The following is an 18,732-nucleotide window of genomic DNA, read 5'->3' on the forward strand; positions in this document are numbered from 1 at the left end:
TGGCCTTCAAGTCAGATAACAATTTTTGTACACAAAGCATACTATCCCCAAGCAGGGGAAGTAATCAAAGTAGTCCATTTCTTCGTATCAGATCACAAGGTGCATGACACATTGTTCGTCTAACATTGCTTTATGTTGCATTGTGATTGGCTACAAAAACAGGGTGTTGCTCCGAAAAGACATTGGGTTTGGTTAGATGGTGCGGCCTCATAGTTTAAGGCTACTAGGCTATTCTATTTTTTTGCAAGATATGTCGGACTAACAGGGATGGAGATGAGCTGGTTCTTTTTTGGATCAGGGCTTGGCAAGGAAGAGCATGATGGTGCTACAGCCGTGGTAAAAAGAACATTGACACATGAGCAATTAAAGCCTAGTAGTCCCGTCTTGAAGTGTGCAGCTGATGTGGTTACTTTTCTATAAGACTTCTTCTCAGAGTGAAATGTAGCATATTCTTCAAAAGACTTCTCAGAGTGAAACGTTGCATATCCTTCAAAAGAAAGGGAATGCAACCGTGTTTTTTGGGAGATTAAACTAGGAGATGTAAATAGAGAGGTGAAGTAGAATTGTGAGAGTATTTCAAAGTCTCGCTCCTTGCATACATTTCATGGTCACACCCTAACAGATCCAACTGCCCTGGCAACAAGATCATTGGCATGCTTATGTGAAGCATGCATGCATTCACAATGGAACTGCTACATTAACAAAGCCCATGTGCAGCCCTGGGTTTACCACACTATGGTACCACTACCTGATGATGTTGTGGTGAATGCAAATGAGATGAATGGATATGATAGTGTCATGTATGAAGGCCACTATGATGTGTTAAGTAGCAATTTGTGTGTTGGTGACACATTTCTAGGAAATCCAAATGTAACAACCAATGCTGAGGATGAAGATTTTTATCTTATCAAGTGCATTGCAATAAAGGAGAAGGTAGTAAAGGGGTACAATGATGAATGGAAGAATGTGATTGATAAAGTTTTGTATGTTGTGAAAGGGCTGTACTACACGCAACTGGATTCATACTCCTTCAGACTAGATAACAAGCAACCCCTTGTGCACATATTTTCAAATCTTGTACATTGCATCAAGATACCCATGGACCATATGCCAAATAGGAGGCAAATGTACACAATCACCCCAGAAAGTTATGAAGCAATCTATAATAGCATGCCCTTTGGGATTTGATACGAACCTTGTTAGTGTTGAAAGTGATTTTGATGCCTTGTTTGTGAGTTGTCTACTTAGCAAGGTGCTAGCTAGCAATGTATCTTTTATGTTAATCTTCTGCAACAATATGCTAGTGATCCGTGTGACACTGTTAAAGTTACTTTTATGTTAATTTTTTGCAACAATATGCTAGTGATCCATATGACACTGAAGTTAACAGTGTATGACATTCTTAGAAGTATCCAACGTGCGACAACGTTTGATGTGTGCTAGTCTATAGTGCGTTCAGTCTTAAATCCTAGTGTAGGGTGGTCTTGGATGTGCTAGTTTACTGTGTGTTCAGACTTAAATCCTAGTGTAGGGCCGTCTTGCTAGTTAACAGTCTGACACTGTTTGATGTATGCTAGTTAGCAACTTTACATGTGCTAGGTAACAATACTAACAGACTTAAATAATTCTTTTATGTTAATTTTCTTTAGCAATATCTTAATGACCATAAAGCAGATCTCCACAACTACAAAGTGCATGACAAATCTTGGATGTGCTAGTTGACACTGTTTGATGTATGATAATTAGCAATGTTAAATGTGCTACTTAACAGTGCTAACAAACTTAAATGATTTTCCTTAACAATATCTTGAGGGAGTAATGTCAGTACCCTTGTCAATATGGCCCTTGCCCATAAAGGGGACCCCTCAAGGGCCATATTGACAAACGTTTATCCCTAGAAAAGATCTAGGGATAAACGTTTGTCAATATGGCCCTTGAGGGGTCCCCTTTATGGGCAAGGGCCATATTGACCACCATTTATCTCTAGAAAGGAGCATACACAAAAATGCTAATAGGTAGAAAATATATTATAAATAGCAGACAATAAATGTTAACTACGAGAGAACGCATGGTACCTAACACATAACACATGCTAACAAGCATAGAACATATGATGCATAACATACAAAACATATAATAATAGGCAAGGAATATAGACTAAATAGCAAAGAATAGCAAAACATATGTTTCCTAACATAGAACATATACTAATAGGCAGAATATATACTAAATAGCAGAGAATAATGCTAACCCTTGATATATGCATCCCATAGGTTCAAAGTGTTCCCCACTGCAATTTGAATTTATGTAATGCAACAAGACTAAAAATTTGAAGTTTAGAGGTAAATTTTATACATTTATAAACTACTATATAATTACAAAGTTTGCATGTTCTTTATAGCATGAGACACACTCAACCTCACATCATCCAACTTACAGCATTAAATACATCCAAGCTCTCATCATCCAACTTGGTGTCTATTCGGTTTGCTAGTGAAAAATTGGAATGGCATTCTACAAGTAGCCATTGCCACAGCTAATTTGCAACTGTGTTAGTCAAGTATCCATTGATTGGAGAGGCTAGCAGGCCTTGAAGTTTTGGAATTATGACACAACATTGGCATGGATTTTTAAAACACTTGTAGGATGAGTCATCAATTATCAAAGTATTATTGTCATTAAACACTGGGAACCTGGCCTAAAAATCAGACAAACACTTGTACAAAATTGGCTTGTCTGTGCCAGGTACGGTCATTGAATCATCCTATAATTTACAATCTTCCTAGCTAAACATATGCCCTTCTAATTTTGTAGCTTGGTCTAGAAATGTTGTGTGCACTAGCCTCCTGACTTTGTGTTGCTGTGCACAACTCCAGATGTAAACACTGAAATGCTCCATGCACCATACTAAAAAGCTAGTTGCTTCTTTATGGATGCATACACACTCACGCCGGTTGAACGGCACCTTTGTCATCCAATCTGTGTGCCTAGGAATAAGGCCTACCCTTAAAACATAAAGCAAGACACCATTCAAGTCTAGTATGAGTGCTCTACGATCATTCTCCTCTGTAAGTGGCATATGATTTACATTAGGGATGCCAGTTTTAGGGACATGCATTACTCCACGATTTCCTCTATTTCTTCCTCTACTGGTAGTATTATTTTCTCTTGCGGCATCTTTCATTTTTTTGGTTTCCTAGGAGACAGTGGCTTTTTGTTCTCTAGTTGCCCAAGAGACAAGAATGTCTTCAAATGTTCATGCCACAACCTGATTGGTATGTGTACACATGGAAAGAAATGAAGAGGCATGTATGCTCATAAATACATCAAGCCAAACATTTATGACACCCATGCAACAAGCAAATTTGTAGCAGAGCATATGCCTTTGATGCCTACTTGCATGTGCATTTGATGGCCTGTAGGCATGCTCTCCATCTTCTTGATGAAAACATGTTCTGATAATACATTTTTCTTGATGAGTTACACATTGACGGATCTGCAAAAAATGATAATAAAATGACCAATACCTGAAGTAAGAAAGAGCTCCAAAACTGTTTGTTAGCAGTGCATGATAAGTAGTGCATCATGCATACTAAATAGCATGTCATGGGTGGTAATAAGTAGCATAGAGCATATGCTAGACATACGTTACCATTGAACATATGCTATCTAGCACAAGACAAACCCTAACTCAGAAGAGCTGCTACCTAGCCCAAAACATACGCTAACACAAAATATATGCTACCTAGCATACAACATATGCTAACTAGCATACAACATATGCTAACCAACTAGCCAAGGTACATCATATGCTAACATATCTAACATGCTAACTAGATGTGCTAGCTAGTAGCTATTTGCTAGCATACTATAGTGCTAGTTAGCATACTAAGCTAGCATACTACAATGCTTATTAGCATGTATTTAATAATGACAATTATAATATTACAATGCTACTTAACATAGTAGCAATACTAGTTCACATGCTACAATGCTAGTTAACATATTACAATGCCAGTTGGCAATCTGCACTACTAGTTAGCACACTATAGTGCTAGATTAGCATACTAACAAGTGCTAGTTAGCATACAATGTTAGAAAATATAAACTACATTGCTAGTTAGCAATGCATCTACACATCATGAGCTGCTAGTTAGCATAATCTAGGGCTAGGTATCAAAGAAGAATTATAGCAATGAAGCTAGATACCATACAATATTTGTAAGAGTTCTAGGTAAGTTAGCACAGTAAAGGTCACCTAGTAAACATGCTAGAAATAGCTAACTTCTCATATTCAAACCATGTAGTACAAAGATGGAGCACCCATATCAAAGCATATCAAATTGCTAGTGTGGTGTTTACAAATCCACACCATTGTTTGGTGTTTTAAAAACCCTTTGATTGCCATCAAAAGATACTTCTTTTTGCAGGCAGTCATGGGCAGGGGCCCGACAAAATCTATTCCCCACTTCTAAAATGGATGGATGGCATCACTGGATGATGTTGCCTAGGACGCAAATCCTTCCTTCCAAAGAATTGGCATGGTTCACAAGTTTTGCAATACATAGTGACATCCTTGAACAAGGTCGGCCAATAGTACCTAGCATGTAAAATCTTCTTAGCTATATAGTCACCGGCATAGTGGCCTCCACAAAATCCATCATGATAATGCTTCAATACCTTAGGTACTTCATCTGCATCAATGGCCCATCTTAGTACCCCATCCATGCCTTAACGGTACAACACCCCATCAAAGAGAGTGTAGCACCTACTATCTCTACGGATGTTCTTTCTCTCATAGCTAGTACTTTCTAGAGGAAAGGAGAAAGCGGTCAAAAACCTATAGATACCGCCATACCATGAATCCCCAACTTCCATGGCAGCTACAAGGTTTACATTGAGGCACTCCTCTAAATCAATCAAAGCATTCTTCAAGTTAGAACATCCCCCTTTTACAATTTTGAAAGAAAAATCATATTCTTGTAGAATTGCCAACCATTTGGCCAACCGGCCCATGGGATTTGGTGATTGAAGAACCTGCTTTGCAAGGCCATTGCTAAATATTATAATGAAGGACTTTCTAGCCACATAATGCTTAAATTTATCAATACAGAACACAAAAGACAAGGCATGCTTGTCAGCCTCAAAGTAGCATCGTTCAGTTTTGAGCAATTGTCGAGAAGCAAATCGAACGGGGTACATGAACCGATCCTCCACTTGTTGGAGAAGAATACCCACTAGAGTGTGCTCACCAAACCCAAGATTGATATAGAAGGTCTTTGACCAATCAGGATTGCGTAGAATGGATTCTGAAGCCAAAGCATTCTTGATTTGTACAAACCCTTGGTCATAATCCTCATCCCAAGAGAAATCAACCCCATCTTTTAACAGCATAGTCATGGGTCGTGTCAAAGTAGCATATTGATCAATGAAGCGGCGATAGTGTCCTGCTAGATTGACAAATGAAAGTACCTAATGTTTGGTTGTTGGCGGAGAGAGCTTGAGGATAGCTTCTACCTTCTTGAGGTCAGGCTTAATGCCCTCGGATGAGACAATATGTCCCAATAACCTCCCTTGAGTGGCTCCAATGGTGCATTTATCAAGATTGAGACTACCAGTCGCATCATTAACCCTTTGTAAGTCCATCCTAACCTTCATGACGTGCTCCTTACATGTCGAGAATATATAGAAATCATCTAAAAACACCTCTAAGAAAACCCCCAAATAAGGAGCAAACACCATCTGCATAAATCTTTGAAAGGTAGCAGGAGCATTGGTGAGGCCAAATGGCATCACTTTGAATACAAACCCCGGGGGATTCACTCTTCATTAAAGGGGGACGTCACCTGCGTGCATGAACTTCAAGAAAACCCCCTATTTAAGATCCATGTAGGATGATAAAACACCCCTATTTAAGCTTATAAGATACCACCAAAATTCTATTATGTCCCCCCCTTTCCTTAAATCCATGTTCTTTCTCAAGAATTTAGATTACACAATAAGAAATTTTAGACTACTTTTCTTGTCACTATTTAAAACCATACACAAAACCAAACTTGTTCGGACTAGTTACCCAAGGTAGCCTATACTATGTCCCCCCCTCTTAAATATGGCATGGGCCCCCTAACTTAAATTCAATATTGGGAAAAAATAAAAAGGGCCCCCACCCCTAATGTATAAGCTTATTCCTCATTTCAAAAAACCCCCCTTATTGTACACTCACGTGATATCATAAGTTCCCCCATGTGAATCCCCCGGGATACAAATGTCCCCCAAGGTGTGGCAAATGTGGTTTTGAGCACATCCTCTTTGGCAATTCTAATTTGATAAAACCCGGAGTAACCATCGCAGAAAGTATATATCTCATGACCACTTACCTTCTCAAGAATGAGGTCTTGAAAGGGAAGAGGATGATGGTCCCTCTTGGCAACCGCATTGAGTTTCTTATAATCGATGCAGACCCGCCACTTGTTTTTCTTTGGGGTGACTACTACTGGTGAAACCCATTCAGTATTGTGAACCGGAATAATAAACCCAGCTTCTACAAGTTTTTGCAACTTTGAGTGCAAAGCATCGGTCTGTAGGGGCCCTAATCTCCGATACTTCTAAGCCACTGGCTTAGCATCCAGGCTTCAGCACTATCTTGTGTTCTATGGCAGTCACATGACAAAGGTGGTGGTAGCTAGTTGCAAAGAGGTCAGGGAATCCTTTGAACATTTCTAGGAACTCATCTTTCTCACTCAGAGTGAGGTCTGGAGAAAGCATAGATTCAAGCTGTTGAGGACTAGCTGTTACCTTTTTCGCAAGTGGCAAGGTCGCAGACACCCCCATCATGTAAACTTCTTCCTCTAAGAACTCCTCCCCCCGTTTGAATCTTCCATTGACTCAGACACCGAGGATGAGAGAGTATCACTGTCTTGCTCCTCTTCTTCTTCTAGTTTAGTGGCACCTGGTTGCACTGAGATCTTCTCCTTTGAAGCACCAAAAGACATGTGTCCCATCTTCCAATAACTAACTACATCACTCTTTCTCAACCATGGTCTCCCAAGTATGGATGGGTAACTCCTACTTGTATCTTCAATGTCCACTACATAGAAATTGACGGTGGTGGTCAACCCATTAACAGTGATTGGAAAATCCTCAATGACTCCCAAGGTGGAGAGTCATCGACCATCTGCTACTTTGATTTGAGTGGAGGAACGCCTTGTGCATTTCAAATTCAACTTCTTCATGATACGGGGCACCATGATATTACACGCGGCTCCCCCATCAACACACACACTTTTGATGCGGCAATTATCTATGATGACATCTATTGTATCTGGGTACTGATCATCTTCAGAGATAGAAGAAATCTCTTGTACCTTTCCCTTTTTCTTGCTCCTTCGCATTGAGAGCCCTTGCTACAACTCATGTCTCACCTTAGGGCTTAATGCTATTAGTTAAGGAAGCGTGATGCTCAAAGACCGATGAGCAAGGTCTTGAACGACCGAATAGTCTTCTTTCCCCGAGCCAATAGGGAAATTTGAGGGTGACCACTTACTCCTGTGAGATCTTTTAGCCTTCTCTGTTGGTGGGTCTGTCATCTCAGTATCCGGGGGCTTTGAGAAGGACACCTTCTTCCTAGGGCAGCCCAGTCCACGGTTTGGAGAGGGGTTTGAGGTGGTACGACTTCTCTTCCCAAGGTCAAGGACCTCTACGTCAGAATCCTCGGTGCCTGATTCACCCAGAAGATTCACCCTTGGAATATTAGGACATTCGATGCGATAATGACCATTCTGGTGGCACTCATAGCGTACAACATTGGCACGTTCTCTTGGAGGGCAATTGGCTTGATTTCTGATGCCCACCATCTCAAGCCAAAGATCTCATTCACGGCCTTGGCAAGGTCATTGCTTCAGGTTCTTTAGCAGGAGGGGCCGAGGAAGTAGGAAGGAGGGGGGCTCGTGGGTGAGGTTGGGGAAATCTTCCAGGCAGAGGGTGAGGATATACATCTTGTTGAGGGTAAGCATCTAAGGGAGGAACATACATTTCAGGTGGAGGCAGTGGATACATCCTTGACGAGGAGGGGAGTATGCCCTTGAGTTGGACCCCCCAGGTTGTTGTTGCAAGAATTGAGGGGGTTGCGGAGGGATAAACATCTTCTTTGAAGCAGGGTCAGATTGAACTTTGTCAAACTTTTGAGCAATCTCTTGTGCTCGCACCATGGTCTCTGGATTCTCCCATTTAAGCTTGAGGTGGAATTCATCACTTGCTCTTGCTACAAGGTAGCCCAGCGCATGCTGAGTCATTCTAGCTTGAAATCCAGCATTGTCTTCTTGCCTGGCAATTAAATGGTCTAGGAGCACGGCCGCTCGATCCACATATCGACGCGCCGTCTCACCTGATTGCTTCAGGTTTGCCACCTGCAGGTACACATTCTCCGACTCCTCTTCTTTGCCGAAATACTCAATCATAGCTGCTATCAACCTCGACCAACTTTGGAAAACGTCCTTGGCCTACTTCTCATACCACACTAGAGCCAAACCCTCTAGAAATGTGGGAAGAACCAACAACCATCTATCTTCAGTAAGAAAGTTGAGAGAAACACAACGGTGCTTGAAGGCCACAAGATACTCGTTTGATTTTCTTCAACCTGACCACAGAACATAGGAATGTTAGCCATGCTTGGAAAAGAGGAGGGGATCGAAGAATACAGTGGAGGAGGTAAGAAAATACAAGATTATGTATTGACAATAGAGAGTGGAATTTTAAAGGGGACGAGACTTCTAGAAAGCAAATGTAAGGTGGAAACGAAGTATTGGGAGTGGTGCAATATTCCGTACGAGAAGAGTCCATGGCAAAGAAGAGTTCATAAACAACTTTTATAGCTGACATCATTGTGGAAAATTGGGGGCACTGTGTCACATCAAGTTGTTCATGAAAGCAAAGAGGAAAGCCATTACCATGGTGAGAAGATGCAGGGCTTGCACATCACCTTCCGAATCCTCAAGCTCTTGTAGCCTCCATGAGATTTCTTCTAGCGCGGTGAGGTTCGACATTTCCATTCCTTTGAAGAAGTAGCTCCTTTTGATTCACAAGATGCTCGTGCTAGTGAGTCGACGATGCTATTTTGAGTTCTTGGAATATGCTTCACTTGAATCTCTTCAAAGTTTTGACAAAGCTGAGTAGCCTATTGATGGTGGCCTGTCAAGGCTTCACTTCTCACTTTCCACTCATCGCTCACTTGTCAGCATACCAGTTGTGAGTTGCCTCGTACCTCTAGCTGAGTGATTTGATGTTCTTTGGCTTTTTGCAAGCCAAAAATGAGTGCAAAGTATTTGACCTGATTGCAAGTGTCTGCTGCCACGGGGCTGCCATAAAAAACTTTTCTCCGTCAGGTGAAGTCAAGGTCACTCCTACCCACGCCGCTTTTGTCGAAGGTCTATAAGCACCATCAAAGTGTAAGACCCAAGCCAACATCATATGAGCACCAAGACATGTACATCCCAAGTCTCCCGACAATCTAGGATTGGGAGGATGAGTGGATGAGGGGATGCCAAAACCTCAGTAAGGCGTTCTGCCCCAAACAAGCTCACAATTTTCTGTTGAAAATTCACTTTGTGTCCAAACAAAATTACCAAATGAAGTTCATGATGCAGAACAAAGGTTCACTAGGAACAAGTAGGTTCCGAGGACGGAACATCTTAACCATATAAATGCATGTTATTACATAAGAATTCGGGGAACCCTAGCTCCTTGGAGTAATCATAGTAATAGCTCCTTGGCTTTTCCTGGACCTTGACCTTTTTCTTAAAGACTCTTTTCTTCTTGACCTTCAAAGGGGAAGAGTTAAATGAACAACTAGATTCTGGCATTTTGTCGGCCGCTTGAGAGAATTCTCTAAAAGAGACTCACTTTTCACGCATCTTCTTTACCTAGGAATACCTTTCAATTTTGTCTAGCCAGTTGTGAAGAGCTCGGAGAACTAAACACTTCTCCTTTTTGTGCCACCGAGAAATTCCACCCCATCAAAAAGATACGGTCCCTGGAACCTTTGTTGCCATAGAGGATGTAGGATGCAAACCAAGGAGGAGGAGGTAGTGAGGTGGTGACAGGCATGAAGTACGAGGGAGTGGATAGCGAGGTGGGCAAACATGGTGCACAGAGTGCGGAGGTGGCAACATGAGCAAAGGTAGTAGCAGGATCGACGGTAGTGGCATAGGCAGAGGCGACAAGCGCAAGTGTCGATGATAGCGAGGTCGATGGCAGCCATGCAGGCGGTGGCAAGCGTAGGTGGCGACGGCACGACGATGTAGGCAGCAACGATAGCAGGATTGGTGGCGATGCAAGCAGCGATGGATAAAAAGGCACAGATGGAGAGAATGCGGGTGAGACAGAGAGGAGAGAAGAGAGGAGAGAGAGAGAAGGGGGAGATTCTAGAGAGAGGAGAGAGAGAGAGGGGAGAGGAGAGAGGAATAGGGGAAGAAAAAAAGGTGGGGGAAAGAGGGACTAGAGGGAGGATTAGAGACAAAAGATGAGAGGGAGAGGGGGTGAGATGAGAAGAGAGGGGGAGGGAAGAGAGAATTTGCACAAGAGAACTACCAAGTTATTGAAGGTGGCATGATCCTCATACGTGGAGGTTTGTATCCCAACAGCCACACCATTTCTATTAACTAGAAAAGAAATCAAGGCATGAGGCTAGATGCTAGGCAGGATGACGCTTGAGGGCCATGGGGGAAAGGGAACATGAGGGGAGAAGCGTTAACATGGGTGGGGAAAAGGGATTAATAGGGGTGGGAATGAAGAGGGAGACTATGGCACAAGGAGGAAGGGGGGGAAGAGGAGCATGTACATGATGGGAGGTGGAATGTAGAGATGAAGACATCAAGGGAAGAGAGTCATGCTTTATTTGAAAGGAAGGATGGGGGAAATCAAAGTACTAGCATGGTGGCTTTACAAGAATGTGCATGTCACATCAAGGAATAGCCCCCTCCTTAGGGGGTCTCTCCCAATAAATGCATCCTCCCACATGCATGGTGTGTGTGGAGGAATCTCCCATGTGGGCGAGGTGGGTACACGCTCTCAATTGTGTGTGACAACCCTTTGCCTCATTTTTCTACATAAATCAAATCCCATATCCCAAGTCTAAGATACTCTCTTGGTCCCTTCTCAATTTTATAATAGGTTTAAACATCTAGGAGGACAAGTGGAGGGTTGGCACAAGGAATCTTGCCACCTCATCCTACTTTCCCCATTATTTAACTTGCATTCTTGGACTATCTACACCCCCGCCACATGGGCCTATCCTACATGGAGGGAATAATCCAATATAATATCCATCTCCACCTATTTTATATTACTTTTCCCATGGTCCTTGGGCCATGTCTCACTAAATGCAGGCATGGGAGAGCCTAGGTGGAGGGGTGGCACATGGAGGAACCATACCACCTCAACATTTAATAATATTACTACCATGGATTACATACAACACACCTATGGGTCCTCTTATGTGGAAGGATGGCACATGGTCATGCCCTGCCACCTCCAACCCTGGGCCCTATGCACACCATATTTTATTATACTATTGCCACACATACAAGCATACACACATATTTATGTCTTCAACCTTGGTCAAATTTATCTACACACACTACCAGAGCCTCTTGAAGAGCTCTTTCCCTCCCCTGAAGGAGACCTGATGCTTGTAAAGGGCCAGAGTTAGTTGTTCCCGCATGCTGCTTGGTGTGCACCTTTTGTCTTAGTGGAGAAGAGCAGCAGTCCACTCTTTGAGTTAGAATGTTGGTTGTTCCTACTGAATGCTCTGGATGCTTGAGCCTTTTCCGTGGGGGTGATGAGCCAAAGTCTCCATGAATTAGAGACAAGAGCCAAAATCCCATCTTGAAAGTAAAATGTAATTAAAGCCACTCTCAGTATATGAGCTTTTTTTTGTGTGAAGTTCAGGTGCAGACGTTGTCTCCCCCCACCTCCCCCAATCCCCTCTGCTGGCGGACCCCATGGGCTTCATGACTCCATGCTTGTTTGCGAAACGGCAACTTCGTTGTCTTGAAACTGAAAGTATTGTAGATAAACTCGAATTGGATAAGGAAGGCATGCACACACTACAAAGTTTCCATGATTTCACTTTGTACGTGCATTTGCTTTCACAATTATGATTTCTAATTTCAAAGCCAAAATATATTCTCTTTCAAGTGCTAACCAGATATGCTATTTGGTACATGCTAAAAACCTAATGTTAATGTGCTTGCACCCATAAGTATGATTGATCCGACATTTTTTGACATGCGCAACATGTATGGTCGAAAATGTGAATGCTTTTTCCTAAAAATAACGTCTGACGCTTATCTAGATTTCCATAAAAATGATGTCTGAGCCTTATGTAGCTTTTCAACTATATGAAAATTTCTCAAACAAAGTTGAAAGTCCTATGCAAAGTTTGATGGCAATTCGATAGATATACGTATGGTGTAAACATCAATGCAAAATTTCTTGAGACTTGTACACCAAGCCCCCTTCATTATATAGATGACACATAATAACAGAATTTGTAAGTTCTACTAGCTCAAAACAACACCCTTGTAAAGTTCTATCACTATGACCTAGATGAAACCCAAACTAAAAGAAACATTCTTATAAAATTTTTGTCTCACTAAGTGGATTAGTAATGTTTTTGTTGATTGTTCCTACAACTTGTAGAGGAAGCTTGTAAAAGAAATAGTGGTAGAGTTTGTTTCCAAGACGAAGGTAATTTTATGTTGTAAGACTTTGCTTGAATCCATGATCATCATGAATTGACCATGTTGGATTGAGTCCCTTTCCAAATTAAAGAAGGTTTTTCCTTTTACACATGGATGATTTTGGCTATGGATCTAGTGAACTAAACTACAAAAGTGATACCTTGTTAGGAGTGGATCAATTCACTAACATTGAGAAAGTAAAAGGTATAATTAGAGACGTGTTATGTGGATGAGTACATTAACATTAATAAGATTCCTGGCAAAAGTTGAGTGTTGTGATGACCAAACAAGGTGTGTCAATTATTGATCTTCTCTTGAGAGTAAATGAGTTTCAAGATTCTCACAATGCTAAGAATAATGTTTAATGCAAAAAGAAATAGTTACAAAATTAAAGAGAACAAACATTGTGTCCAAACATTTGAAATAACTTAACGAACCATCAAAGAATCATTCAATATTTCACTTTGACATAGGCATGCTTGAAGGTGAGGAGAAATTGTGAGGGACAAAAAAGAGCCACTATAAAAAGAATAATGTACACTATGAATTCAAACGAACATACAAGCCCATGAAGAGGAATGGATCAGGTAGACCCACCTAAGTGACATAAAAAATTACAATGATGAATGAAGAGCATATGGGCATTGGGATTTAGGTGTTGCAAATAGAAATCCATGCATATCGTTGGCTTGATATTAATACATATAGGGATAATGTGTGGCAAAGTAAAGGGAGTGAAAGGAATGGATGTGTCCTCATAAATGTTATTGCCTCTTTGAAATGGGAAGAGGAATTGAAATAATGCATTTCAAGTTATTATAAGATTGTCACATGGAACATATTGTGATTCACTCCTAAGTAAGATGAAAGAAAAAGAGAATTTTAACATTCAAGAAAACACTGGGAAGTCCAAAACAAGGAGCATAACTTAAAGTGTAGAAGCACGTTTGATTGATTTAATGGAGGAAAATGCTTTTCCTCAACCCTAGTAATCTCAAAACCACCTATCATTGCCAAATAGATCACCTCCAATGGCATTAAGAAAAAAGAAGTATCTGACTTCATTGAAGGAATACTAAGAAGAAAAAAGAAGTATCTGACTTTATTGAAGAAATACTAAGGGAAGGAGAGCGTGTAGTTTTTTCTTGTTATACTTTATATACTCTTTAGGAAAATAATTTTGCCAATGTGAAAATTCCAAAAAGGTAAAAACTGTCACAATGAAGTGATTCTAATGATTTGAAACCAACAATTGAGAGTGCATCTAGTCTAGAGAAAGGGATATTTACAAAAGGAATCACAAATTCATGGGATTCTTTGACATGCAAGATTAAAACATGCATTTTGGAAGAAGAAAGCTATTTTGCATCCAGAATGAAGTACATGCGTCTTATTGTGGATGGTATTAATCAAAGTACAACAACATTGTGTCAATTTTTTTCCACTCATAATAAGCTACAAGAAAATAACTTTTTGAGGACACATTAATGCGAAGAGTTAGTGGATACCTTTAAATTTTTACATCTATTTTGCATCCAGACAAGTACATGTGTCTTATTGTAGATGGTATGTATAAAGATGCAACAACATTGCCACTCATACTAACCTACAAGAAAAATACTTTTTGAGGACACATTTATATAGAGAGTTAGTGAATGGCTTTAAATTTTTTGCAGACACAAGGGTTGATTCCTTGCATAGCACTCAAGTTGTACCATCCATAATGTTATGAAATCAGAGTGCAAAGGAAAATGGTGGAGGCTCTAAGAGAAATTCTCGCTCACACTAGGAAATGTGAGAGATAGAGACAAGAGACCACAAGAGCTTATCCAACTCCACATGTTTGGATTTCATTTCCACACCACACACTTCCACATGTGCATGTTTTTATACAAAATATTGGATTAGGGTCCTCATCCCCAATGCACAATCTTACATCTCTCACATGCTAGCCAAAACCCACTCACCCATGCACTCTTCTTGCTTATATTTGAGAGGGATTTCCAACGTCCCCTCTCAATGCCAACCTGTTAGTAGTTACATGTTGAGCATTGCACATGAGATTACATAGCATGTGGCAAGAAGATGTGTTCAAAATGCCAATGTTTTATACATTCTTCTCTTTCTATTTAGAGAAGTCAATGAAAATTCTCCTATGTGAAGTGCTTTAAAAATATACATAAAATGTTAATATACATAAGGAATTTCAATAACCCCTCTGGCCATTTGATTATTCCTCTTCCAATAACTACCTCAACTCTCTCTTCTTTGCACATCCGGATCGAAAAACTTCCCCCTAACAATGTATGGCAATACAAATTATTATTTTTTGCCATTTTGTGTTGGAGATATCATAGCCAAAAAGTGTGTTGATGTGATGTGTTGGTGTGTAGTACTAGGTGATCTAGTACTAGTCTTTGTGTGAGTCATGTGTGAGTGCCATGTGTCACTATGGGACTTATCCCATATGGATTTGGTGCAAGTGTATGAGTGTGTAGCGGCTTGTACTTCAACTTGAGAGGCTGGCAGATCTGCAGCCTATAAGTATACCACCTTATAGGATGATCCAGTTAGAGGAGAGGACGAGTAAGCTCGGCAACTTCAAGAATACTTAAAGTTGGTTTATATACGCTCGAGCAAATCACACTGGTATGGGACTTAAAGTTGGTTTATATACGCTCTAGGTTGTGTAGACCTACAGCAATGACGCTTCACGGTGGTTTGGGATGCTAGGAGGTTGTGGACTGGTTGGATGTAGATGTTCGTGCCAGCAGTCCAGCCTATGGCTTGGGGGGATGCTCGAATTCTAGGGGTCCTAGACCTGTGAGCATCACGATTGCGTGGTGAGCATGCCTGCTGCGCCTCTCTTTGTGGTTGTATGATGGGTGGTTTGTGCTTGTGTGCAAGTCCGTATTTCCTGGAGAAGATGGGCTGCCACATAGGCAACGAAATCCAACTCGAGAGGCCATCAAGTTGGTTGACGCTAGGGCAGATGGGAGCCCAGTCAAGGGCCTATACATGGGGCTTACAAAGCCCAACCCTTGGATGGGCCAAAGCGGGTGGTCTGTGGGCTTGTCAAAACCACAGATCAGTTGGCATTTTGACAGAACATAGAGTCTGTCAGTCGGCTATTTTACAGACCGGCCAGTGTGTGAGAAGGCCAGCTGGCCAGTTGATTTGGCTCAGTCCCTCCTCACTTATACAAAACCCAACGATTCATGTGAGGCCAGGAGCTAAACTTAGTTCGATAGGAGATTAGCATAGTTCAAGGCAGCAATAGGAGCAGCAAACCAGATCACTACTGAGCATCCTAAGGCAGCCGTTGGCTGCAGTATTAGGGAATCTGACAGAGCATCAATTTGTAAGGGGCTGTTTACAATGGTGGAGGCATACTGCGGAGAGGGGACAGATCTGTTTCTCTCTCCTATTCCAAAGGGGCTGAACTGAGGCTGCCGATTGAATGGAAAAAGGGGGGGACCTTTTATAGGCTCCCCCTTCGCAATCTGGAAATGGCCGACCGATCTGGATCTCGGCTGATGTGGCGTTAGGCGTTTTAGACCCAGGTCTGGCCTGTGACAGGCCCGATCAGACCCTGGTCTATATGAGGACTTGCTTGGCCTGTCTCTTGGTCCTGGCGCGGACTGAAGCCTAGCATCCCTCGTGCTCGACCCTAGCAGCCTGACCATGGGCCCATCCAAAAGATTTTGCAGCTACTTGTAAGCAACGATCCGATACCAATGTAGCAGGCACTAGCCACACTACTAACTCGTCTGAGGCATGCTCATGTCATAAGGTACTACCTTTGGTAGTGGAAGGCTTGCACAGATGTGCACTTAACTGAAAGCTTGAAAGAGAGGACCCACATTGGGCTGCAAGTGCCTTGGCCACCACTCTCCTCTCGCAAAGATTGCCCTGTGTATGTGTAGCTTCGCCCAATACATGCCACAGCATCGGAAATGATGAAGGCATCGACTATGGCTGAGATTCTTGCCCCTACTGTTACCCGGGGCTGCCGGAATCATTTGCTAGTGGCTTTGGGGCTTCTCGCTGCTGATGCTGGCTACTCAACCTGCTCCATCGGGTCTGCTAGACGGCCGGTCGCTTGTAGAGGCTTATCCACCTGCCTAACAAGGCCGAGATAGCCCTGATAGAGGCTGGCCCACCTCCCTGACTTGCTGCCTGACCTGGACGAGACAGGCCCAAATTGAGTGCTACTCGTGTGCTCCTTGCCTGCTTGTGTGGCGGCTGCTACAAACGGCGAATGTGGCAGAACTCCACCCCAACAGGTGCTGCGTTGTACAGAGAATGTACGAGACACGATGACACCCTTGAAGGCATCATTGGGAGCGCTTAAGAAGAGGAACGAAGTGCAAAAGCTGAGAATCAAAAGCGTTCCAGGTACAAAGTGTGTATACTTCCATTCTATCTGTGCAAGAATCAATAGCGCAATTGAGAGAGGTTGGTGCACCCGGAGAGTCTCAAGAAAGAAAAGTCCAAGAAGATGCAGCTCTTGTGGTCGCCTGAACGGCCAGCCTTCTATCTTCTAACGTTTCGGATGAGGATTGAATATCAAAACGCAAAAGACAAAAGGAAGGGAGTCCTAACCGTGACCGTATCCTGGATCCTTAAGAACCGAGCTAGGAATGGACTTCTCATTAAGTCTCCGTGTCTTGTCCAGATTGACGGACTACGAATCTGCGACGACAGGGCAGGGCGCGCGTTCGCTAATACTGCCACCTGTACAAAGGAGCAGCCCTTTTATCCCACATGAAGTTGAGTCAACGCGTAAGCGCGATTTATAAGACAACGAGACCCTGTCCTTCCCATGTCTCTTCGGAGACATCTGATAAAATTGGAACGATACAGAGAAGATTAGCATGGCCCCTGCGCAAGGATGACACGCACAAATCGAGAAATGGTCCAAATTTTTTCGATGTCCTTTTTTTCCTCGACAAATTCCTTTTCCCCTCCGAATCCATGATCTTGATCTCCGCCATTGCTATTGCTACTACTCAAATAAATACGCGTGTTCCCTTTGGAGGGATAATGTCGCCTCGATAAATGGGTTTGTTCGCCTCCTACACTACACTTTTGCAACAAGTGGTCCTCTCCCTATGTGTTGGGCAGCCCAATCTATGGAAAGACCCGCTCCTCAATGATAGTAATTGCCCAGTCTATATCATTGGCCAAAAGTTGGGAATCATTCCATTGGCAACAACAAACTAATTAATCCCAATAATACTACCTTCGTTTATGCCATTGCAAGCTATGCAAAATGCTATTATGACCATGTTCCTCTAGATATGTTGAGATCACTTGAGCCTAGTCAAATCATGTGCTACAAGTGCCATCAACCTGTGTGTTGGGCAGCCCAATCCATGGAAAGACCCGCTCCTCAATGATAGTAATTGCCCAGTCTATATCATTGGCCAAAAATTGGGAATCATCCCAACTTCAAATGTGTCATACTTGGCAATAACAAGCTAATTAATCCCAATAATACTACCTTCGTTTATGCCATTGCAAGCTATGCAAAATGCTATTATGACCATTTTCCTCTAGATCTGTTGAGATCACTTGAGCCTAGTCAAATCATGTGCTACAAGTGCCATCAGCCAGGGAGAAGAATGCCAAAGTATTACAGCTTATGAAAAGATTAGAGTTATCCATTAGGAGCACAACCAACTACGAGAGACTAGTTCCAACAATCGTGTTAGAGCAAAGTGGTAATGGGAATGGACCCAAAGTTGGTGAAGGAATTTCTAATGATTCACAGCCATAGGTCCTCTTCTACATCAAAGTTCCAATCTAGAGCTCAAGTAAAAATGAGGTGTTACCAGTGTAATGAAGTGGTGCAGATAATGGCATCAAATGGTTCACTGCTACCATGCATGGATAACTTCAGCCTTGGCTCCAAGGGGGTAGAAATCCAAAACTTGAACCGGTATAATAGCCTTTGTATGTACTTTGAATGTGTCAGGGGAAGCCGCGAGAG

The 18,732-nt window shown here is 42.2% G+C and overlaps 1 protein-coding gene and 1 non-coding gene across 2 annotated transcripts; both read left to right on the top strand.

The window, feature by feature from the left end:
• The first annotated feature begins 672 nt into the window (after positions 1–672).
• On the top strand, positions 673–1,188 carry LOC147901805 (uncharacterized). The gene has a single exon (XM_087374375.1). It carries the CDS (start codon positions 673–675, stop codon positions 1,186–1,188), a length of 516 nt encoding a protein of 171 aa, XP_087230501.1.
• Positions 1,189–17,564: 16,376 nt separating this feature from the next.
• LOC147901806 (U6 spliceosomal RNA) lies at positions 17,565–17,667 on the top strand. Its single transcript, XR_015541072.1, has one exon. It is a non-coding gene; the product is annotated as a U6 spliceosomal RNA (small nuclear RNA).
• Positions 17,668–18,732: the final 1,065 nt, after the last annotated feature.

This window comes from Dipteris shenzhenensis, chromosome 5 (genome assembly GCF_047967505.1).
Source record: "Dipteris shenzhenensis isolate YYH24624 ecotype China chromosome 5, Dip_SZ_1.0, whole genome shotgun sequence".
Lineage (NCBI taxonomy): Eukaryota > Viridiplantae > Streptophyta > Polypodiopsida > Gleicheniales > Dipteridaceae > Dipteris > Dipteris shenzhenensis.